Here is a 9136-nt window from a genome sequence, read left to right on the forward strand (position 1 = left end):
TTGCTTATCTCTTTAAATGACATATGTCTTAATTGTTCTTGCTGTAAATCTATGATAAATTGGTTAAGTCAAAATCCATTGCATCTTTTTATGCTAGAGTAGTGACATATTAAATCTTTCTTGAATCAGTTTCACTATTGTTGATCTTGTGATTTTATCTATATTACCATAATTGGACTATGTTTCACCCTTTTGTAAATTATTTGTGATTAAAATAAATAATTTATGATAAATTTAAATTTTAAAGTATTTTGTTTCTCTCTTTTCATTAAAATTTTAAAACTTTTTCTCTCTCCTTTCTTATTTCAACATACGGTTTTTGCTATCTTTTTTTATCCTTTTCTATATTAATTATATTATGTTTCCTATATTTTAGTTATGTTTTTCTATATAATATTTATTTATTTATATAAATATATTTTCTATATGTTTTTATATAAATTTAATTTTAGATTAACATTTATATATAAAATGAAATATGATTTACATTTACTGTTTTAGTTTATAATAAAATATGAGAAAAAGGACTTTTTGTGTTTATATTCTTTTCAAAAAAATAAATAGGAGAGTGAAATAAAAATATTATTTTTTAAGTGAAAAGAGAGTTAATTATTTGTGGACCATGATGACATTTAATGTCAATAATGAGTTATATGATGGTATTTGTTATGAATTGATTTTTTATTTTATGAAATAACCTATAGAAATCAGACGTCCAAATTAAAAAAATGTGGAATATTGAATTGGGACATGGGAGTATAAAATAGACTGTATACAATAAAATCTATATTTGTATATGTAATAATAGGTTTATATATATATATATATAAACTTAAATTGTGTTACTATTATTATGATTCTATTTTTGTACTTTATAATTTATTTATTAGTATAAGATACTCATTAAATTTAATATTATATTTATTGAATCGAAAATAGTATTATTATACAATACTTTAAATAGAATAATATTTAAATGAATAAAAAGTATTTTTTTTATTATCAATTGATCGAAGTCATAAATAATGATATTTTTAAAAAAATATAAAATATATCATGATTCCGTGCAACGCACGGGAGGGGGTACTAGTTGTGTATAAATCTCCAATTGCGTGATCAACCAAGCAGACTTCAAAAAAAAGAACATTCATTGCTTCTTCTGTTACTCAAGAGAGAGAGGGGTAGAGTGGCCCATTTTTTATTTTTTATGTAAGGAAGTAGAGCGGCCCATTTTTTTATTTTTTATGTTAGAGATAATTTTATACTTTTACACAAAAAAATGATCAATTTTTAAAGTTTTTATTCCATAAACTATTTTTTAAATTTATAATAAGAAATAGGCTAATTTCATATATTACCTCTAAATTATACTCCACTATTGCAATGGTAGCTATATTTCGGAGTCCATAATTTTCACAAGCCCAAATCACACATTTTAGGATTCTGTCACTCTCTCTTTCTTTTGATATGTAAAGGATGATTGATGTCAAGAAAGTACCACTCAAGTGTAAAGATAATCATGTACATAACTTTGGCAAAAAAAAACACATTTCCTCAAACAATAAAAGAATCAAGAAATTAACAGTCACAAAGAGACAGAGAGAGCATTTTATTCAGGAAAAGTGAGAACAGCAACAAACTGCTGCCATTATTAAGCAAAGCAGAAAGGCCAAAACAAAACTGAGACCAAACATAACTACCAATGCACATAAACAAGAAGCTTCCATCAGACGAAGAGAGCTCGTCTCACTGGTTCGGTGTGAGGGATGGGAATGATGGGATGGACTGAAGCACCAACTTCCGGCTGCTCCTCAGACCAGACGACGTCTGAGGCGGAGAAACTCTTTTCCTGTTAGGCGAGGACGACTTGATAGGCGACCCTGCTCCTCCTACCAGAAAATGTGGCATCTCCTCTTCCTCCTCAAAGCAAGTCCTCAATTTAGGCGGTTGTGGAAATACTAAACTCGATTTTCCAAAGCCAGAATATGAGCAGATGGGAGGAAAAGAGGCTCTAGGTGGCCTCTTCTTTGAGAATGATTGAAATGGCTGCTGCTGCCTGCAAGATCAAAAACAAAAAACTTCATCTTTCAATTCGCGTTTGCATCGAGCATGCACAACTTGAGAAAAACGTGTCAACTCTGCATACCTCCCACCTCCTAGAGGTGTTGCAGGGGGCACGGTATCCATGCATTGATCAAGATCATCGCGGATTGCAGCCTTATAGATGCTTCTTCTGTCGAGTGTAGCCTTCTCAGTAGTGCCGTTTTCATCTTCTTCGTGCTCATGCTCCGACGCTGATGCACTTGAACCTGATATATACAGAAACTCAAGTTAGCCAAGAAAAAAGCAAATAAGGAAGAGGAGAGTGTGTTTAAGACTCTCACCATCTTTTCTGCCAAATGCATTTTTACAACCTTCGCATCTGCAGTTTATCGAGCATCCAACACCTCCCTTGAAGAGTCGAAAGGTTCACCATCAGATAACGAGACAAAGGAAAGGAAAACGACACAGAATATAGCATAAGTAGGAAAAGATTACTAACTTGATAGCATTCACAGTATTTCTTGAGGCAGCCGGATTTTTTGCAGTTGCATCCTCTTTTATGGCGAGCAGAAGCAGGAGTGTTGGTGAAGTCATCCTGCACGAGACGCAGCAAAAGGTCTTAAACGTGTGTGCAGACACGACAAGCAAGCATAAAGTCCCGAGTTCAAGGTTTCATACCACTATCTCTGATAGAGAATCGGAGGTCCTGATCACTTTGGGAGCAAATGCAAGAGGATTTCTAGACTCAATCTGCTTGCGCGTGGCAAGAACAGTGTCTTCGTGCACGGGCTTGTTGAAACAGTCTATACAAGCACACGGCTCCACACAGTAGACACCAGCAGCGAAGCACTCACAGTAACTACATTCACACTATAAATTAGATAAACATATTCACAAATACTGCCATTGCCATTTTAGGCTTATGCAAATGTGGAACTTACAGTTTCAAACATTTTGATTTTTTGCAATTGCATCGCTTACAAGATTCGCCGTCTCCAACTTGCTCCGACCTACGCCTAAATAATCATATTCAACCGAATAAGAAAGATGGCTGAATAAAAACTATATATCTTCTAATGAAAAACAAGAAACAAGCTCACATACATACCTCCTTTTCTTTGGACTACTCGGATTGATATCTTCATTCGCGATATATCCAGATTCCCGGCTATGATCTTCCACGAGAAGACCACCACTTTCGAAGGTATCAATTTCTCGTTCTAACGAGTAGTCGCTTAACAAGTCTTGGCTAGTAGTTGGAGGAGGCAAATTGGCAGATGAGCTCGGTCCGATCAATAATCTGCCAGAAGCTGAAGACTCGTGGTTGACAATTTTAAAGTCCTTGGGAGTTGCTGCCAGAGCATTCAAATGCAAGCCGATCCCAGGCAATAGACGAGAGCAATCATTTTCTGTCTTAGTCAGAGCTATTTGATTGTCAGAGGAAGCATTGCCATCAGACGCTGTTAGCAGAAGAGGCGAATCAGAAGCTGATCCGTCCTCCATATGCTTCCTACGACCTCCTGCCATCTCAAAGACGAGACAGCGCCTTCTCATACCACGGCATAGACCAGAAAGATTCTGTCAATGTAAAGAAATGAAGTTACATTGTGAAGAATTTTACAGAAACATTCTAATTTGTAATTTTTACCTCATAATCCATCTTTTGATTGGAATTCAAGAATGAAGCATCACCATTTTCAATCATCTCAGTTCCTTCTTCAGGCTGACGAGGCATGTTTTCAGCTGTGTTTCCTCGTTCACCACAAACCACTGCACCAAGGGATTGCGCGTTCTGTATGGCATTTCTAATGCTCCTATAGAAAGTCGTTGCAGGATCAACGGGCTCGTTGTAAGCCTCTGCATTTGGTGATTCAAAGATCAATAGATCAGATGCATCAGCAATCAAACTGTCCCAACTGTTTCCATTGGTATTGACTAACTCCTCCAGATTCGCCTCACCCATGTTTACGCTCCTTTGGTCTTCCACAAATGCTGAAGAAGTGCAAGCATACTCTGCTACACGTTTGGCCTTAAGACAACTCAAGCTCGAGTTCACAATGTCCAACTCACAATTTAGGGTTTCTGCAAACTCAACTACAAGCTTTGAGCATCCATAAGATGGCTCACCAGCATTTTCACAATTTGCATCCAGATTTTCCTTCTGTTCGTCCAAGTTCATAGCGACTTGCATGTTTGGATCAACTGTGTTCCCATCATCAGAGGAGAACTCGGGTTTTGATGGATCTGAAAGACTATGCCTGGACATAGGTAACAAAATATATAAAATAAAATACGAATACGTAAACTCAAGATTGGACAAAGAGTTTACAAAAAATGGAAATGTTACCTGCGAAGAAATCTAGATTCCCTGAGGGAAGTAAGATGCGGTGAACTGAACACGGATGGAAGGGAAGAGAAGCTAAGTGGATTTATCGTCTGAGAGATGTGTACCGGTTTAACCGGCTTGATAGGGGAAAGATTGTTGAGAAAGTTAAAGACAGGGGAGTCCTGCATGCAAATAGGGGAATCATCAGAAAACAATATCACTGAAAACTCAAAGCCTACAAAATGAACACACACACATATTTATTAGGCATAAGATATTCGTTCACAATGGATAACAAGTATAAAATGAGGTATATAACGGCATAGTATATGAATGTGAGCTTCATTTGAATGTAGACACAGTTTATGAATGTAAGCACCATCATACTGGGAGAATTGGATGCAATAACCAAACTCCTCAAATTTGGAAGGTCGATGTGCTGTCTAACAAGAAATACAGCAATTAAAGAAATATCATCAATTTCTCAGAACTGTTAAGTAGATTCTTGAAATATTTCAAGTAAATTGAACTGCTAAATGATAGTAACTACTAATCAACTCATTATGTGAAACAGAATTAAAAGGCATAAAAGAGAGAACTTATTCCCAAGAAGCTTAAGGTGAATCTGGGATCTACTCTACTGCCACATAATATGCGTAATGGGACTTGTAAATTTTCAAATTTATGCAAACAAATGAAAATGCATGCCAAATTTGGCCAAGTCCATTAATAGAACCAGTTATTGAAGGAATCAAGAAAAACAAGATAAAAGCTGGCAATGAAATCCAGTGGTAACAAAAACTTGGCAGGTGGCACAAAAAAAAACAGAAGAATGCAAGAAAATAGAACTCGAATACGATATAATCTATCAATCAAGTAATCAAAAGAACTTACTCAACATCAATGAACCAAATTCAGTTTAAAGAAAGTTTTTTTAAAACTAAAATTTATGTTATCAAACATCAAAATTAACAATTTTCACCCAGCAAATTAAAAGTTAAAAAATGATAGTATCTTGCATGTTTCGGCCAAATCACCTGCAAACCCAGTTCCTACTTCCTAATCAATACACCAATTCAGAAGCAATACAGAAAACACACACACAATAAAAATTGAGAAAGTGTTGAAATAAAACGAAAACAAACCTCAAATTTGGCAATGGAAGTGGCGATCTGGGTGTTGTTGGTTCTCTCTGGAGTATCCATGAGTTCTCTCTCCCCTCTACAATCCCCCATCACCTCCTTCTATCTATTTCTCTATCTAACTCTGCATTGCCTGTCTGAATCAGACAACCACACACACACACAAAAAAGACACACTATTCTTTTCTTTTGTTTGGTTTGTAAGAAACAAAGGAGTCAAACGAAAGTGGCTGAGATTGAAGAAAGGAGCGGGAAACGGAGGTCAGCAAAGAAAAAAGAAATAAAGAAGGGATTTTTCTTCAAGTAGAAAATCGAGACCCCACTACCCCAACAAATATAAAAGAAACTTAGAAAGAAAAAATACAGTTGCTGCTGTGTTGCATTGTGGATGAAGTTATATATGCACAGCAAACTAAGCCAAAAAAGGGCTGTTGTTGTTGGGAGGGAAAACAGCGACAGCAAAAAGTAACGTAAATAACGCTGAAGAAATTTAATGGCAAATATATATACATGTTTATTATCGAAGATGTGCTGCCATTTTTACAGATATTCTTTGATTATCTTCATTTTCTTCACAACTATTCAACGAAATTCATTTCCGGTGACCTTTTTTTTCTTTTTCTTAGCCGATTTGAATTTTCAGTTACGAAATTTTACGAATTGCTTTTGATTATGTGGGAGGCGGTTTTGTTCGGGTATATTGTTTTTGTTAATTACGGAATAATTTTCATTTAAGAAAGTCATTAGTGCTCTCAATCATTGGCTTAACTACTAGTAAAAATATACATTTTTGCCATCTGTTAGTACTATTTTAGTCAGGATCTGTTACATGCAAAATATATTTGCTGAACTACAAATTCTCTTTTTTTTCTTATATATGCTTAAACTCGTGATTTATCATGTCTTGTGCGAGAACCCAATTAATAAAGAAGTGATCTTGGGTACAATCGGGTGTACCGTATGATCAGATTACACTCTATTGTAGGTTAACTTTATTGTACGGTACACTAATTGTACTTAAGGTTTTGTGTTCAGGAAATTAGTAACCTCCCAATCTTAATAACTTTATTGGAAATAATTAATTTGTAGATATCATTTTCGAATAATTATACGTTACTATTATTTTTTTTTATTACTATTCATATTGCCAATTTACTCTTACTAGTTAGGTCCCACACTTCATTCGGTGATATTTAGGATTAAGGTTTGGGCACGGTCATGATTTTATGTTGGTGCAATTTTTATCGTGATTCTACTAATTATTTTTGCAAACACAATTTGTTCTTTCTTTTTTTTTTCTTTAATGATTCTGTCTACTTTACGGCCCTTCATGACGGCTAAGGAATTATAGTCATTTCCCCTAGGTTTGGTTGTTTTAACTTTTTAACATTCAAAATAGCCATCAAGGAAAACAGAAAACAAAAATAAAACCAAAAAGAAAGAAAAAGATGGATTGAAGGAGAAGCAAAGAATAAGAAAAAGTAGACATATATTTTAAGTTAAATAATTTTTTGGCACTATTAATAATATTTTAAATTATTATAATGCTTTTCTTGTGAATTATGAATATCGATTCGTATCAATTATATCTTTTATTTATTTTTCTACTTTAAAATGTTGGCGTGACTCGCCGAATATCTATCGACATTTATTATTTTTATTAATTTAAATTTTTTATTTTACTTTACTAATTGAAAAATATTCACTTTTGTAAATCTAGCTTGGATTTTTTAATTATAAAATACAAAATAATGTCATTTTGTGCCACGTAAGTTAACAAGAATAACTCTAAATTTATAGTGACATTCGGCGAGTCGCGTCAACTTTTTGAGTAAAAAAAATGACCGGATGGTACAATTGATACAAAATCGATAGTTTATGATTTTAAAAATTATTTTCAATAAATTCAAAAACAAATATAATTAATAGTGCGAAAATAATTTGGAGTTTGAAATGATATTTACCATATATATACTTTATACTCTTACACTAATAGAATAAGGGTGCGTTCACTTTGATGGATGGGAAAATGAGAGATAACAAAAATTTAAGCCTTAAAATGTCTTTTCATCCCACATTTTACATAAAAGAGAAGTTCACCATTTTTCCTTCCTTATTTTCACTTCAAGAATAGATAATATTATCCCTCCATTTTGGTGTGATAATATTATCCCTATTTGAAGTGAAAATAAGGAAGAAAAAAATGGTGAATTCATCTTTTGTGTAAAATGTGGGATAAAAAATAAGACATTTTAAGGTTTAAAATTTTGTTATCCCTCATTTTTCCCATCCATCAAAGTGAACGCACCCTAATAGTATAGCAACATAAATTATATTTGAACAATATTTTGCTCTACAAAGTAACCAAAATAAATAAATAATTATGTTTAATTTCCACACTTTTTAAAATGAATTTTGAGTGTGTGGCCTATTAGAGAACACTTTCAAATCGAGATTGCTATGATGGAATGAAGGTGAGAATGGAATGGTGATTCCTACCTTCATTCCATTCATTTGCTTGGTATATTTTTTTGGTAGGAATCATCATTCCATTTGGAATCACCATTCCTACATCTATGGGAATTACCATTCCTTTCACCTACAATGGTATTAGCCATTCCATTCCATTCAATTACATTCTTAATCATTCTAAATTTATGTTTGACATGTATATTTGTATGAAATATACATTATTTATTATTATTATTTACTCAAAATATATTTATAAAAAAAATTTGATACAAAAATATTTTTAGAAAAAATAAAATATTATCAACTTTATATAAGCAATAGTCTAATATATGGATTGAAATTGATGCAACACATTACACAATCATATACATGGCTTGATATTAATAAAATAAAATAATTTCATTTCATTCCTAAATTTTATTTCTAGCTACCAATTATAGGAACTGAATTAAACAAAGAATCACAATTCCATTCTTTTGGTATTCCTTGTGCATACCAAGCATAGAAATCACTAAGATTTGTCATTCATTTCACAACCTCATTGCATTACTACTTTCATTACATTCCACCTTTATTCCATTCCATCGTACCAATCACCTCCTAAGAACTGAATGTAAACGCAATCAAAATAGAAAAATTGCAATTTGCAAATATGAGTTCAGATTAAGAACGATTTAAGATTATTTGGAGTGGCGATCTCCTTTATTTGAATACGCAAACAAAATATTCATTTTTCTGTTATTCACTTCACATGCACAATTCAACCCTATATTAAAATAGATAAAAATATATTTTTCAAAACTCATAATTTTTTTAAAATACCAGACATTTAGAAACTTATAATTAGAGTGATTTTGGATCCATAGTTTCAAAAGAAGAAGAAATATGAGCTAGATGAAGATAGAAAATATGATTGTAAGTTGTGTAAAACTATAGCAAAATGGGGCTCCATATATAGAGAAAAAGCTTTCGCATTTTTTACTTTTTGAAATAAATAATTATCTAGAATATTAATATTTAAAAATTATAATATATTTAATTAAGTAGCATCAAATGAAAGAGTGCTACATGTCTCTTGACTTCATGATGCCTTTAAGTTGGTCATCCGCCTAATGCCATCCCATTATCAAGAATTTTACTTCTTTTTTAAATC

The 9136-nt window shown here is 32.8% G+C and overlaps 1 protein-coding gene across 2 annotated transcripts; it reads right to left on the reverse strand.

Annotated features, from left to right (window-relative positions):
• Positions 1-1480: 1480 nt before the first annotated feature.
• LOC131001137 (protein tesmin/TSO1-like CXC 3) lies at positions 1481-5930 on the reverse strand. Of its 2 annotated transcripts, XM_057927394.1 has the most exons (11): positions 5515-5930; positions 4391-4551; positions 4003-4301; positions 3692-3900; positions 3152-3621; positions 2985-3059; positions 2722-2902; positions 2543-2638; positions 2385-2451; positions 2147-2309; positions 1481-2056 (listed from the first exon to the last, which is right to left on the reverse strand). In XM_057927394.1, exons 1-11 carry the CDS (start codon positions 5602-5604, stop codon positions 1747-1749), a joined length of 2121 nt encoding a protein of 706 aa, XP_057783377.1. In that variant the 5' UTR covers positions 5605-5930; the 3' UTR covers positions 1481-1746. The 2 variants fall into 2 exon arrangements, with proteins under 2 accessions (XP_057783377.1, XP_057783376.1); XM_057927393.1 differs by having other exon boundaries at positions 3692-4301; positions 5515-5928.
• Between the last annotated feature and the right edge of the window lie 3206 nt (positions 5931-9136).

Source organism: Salvia miltiorrhiza, chromosome 8 (genome assembly GCF_028751815.1).
Source record: "Salvia miltiorrhiza cultivar Shanhuang (shh) chromosome 8, IMPLAD_Smil_shh, whole genome shotgun sequence".
Taxonomy (NCBI): Eukaryota; Viridiplantae; Streptophyta; class Magnoliopsida; order Lamiales; family Lamiaceae; genus Salvia; species Salvia miltiorrhiza.

Excerpts from the sequence above, each read along its gene's own strand:
- LOC131001137 (XM_057927393.1), bottom strand. The coding sequence starts at position 5,604 with ATGGGGGATTGTAGAGGGGAGAGAGAACTCATGGATACTCCAGAGAGA. Across the intron at positions 2,903-2,984 it reads AAATCAAAATGTTTGAAACT|TTACTGTGAGTGCTTCGCTG; the intron begins GTAAGTTCCACA and ends GTGTGAATGTAG. Across the intron at positions 2,057-2,146 it reads ACACCTCTAGGAGGTGGGAG|GCAGCAGCAGCCATTTCAAT; the intron begins GTATGCAGAGTT and ends TTGATCTTGCAG.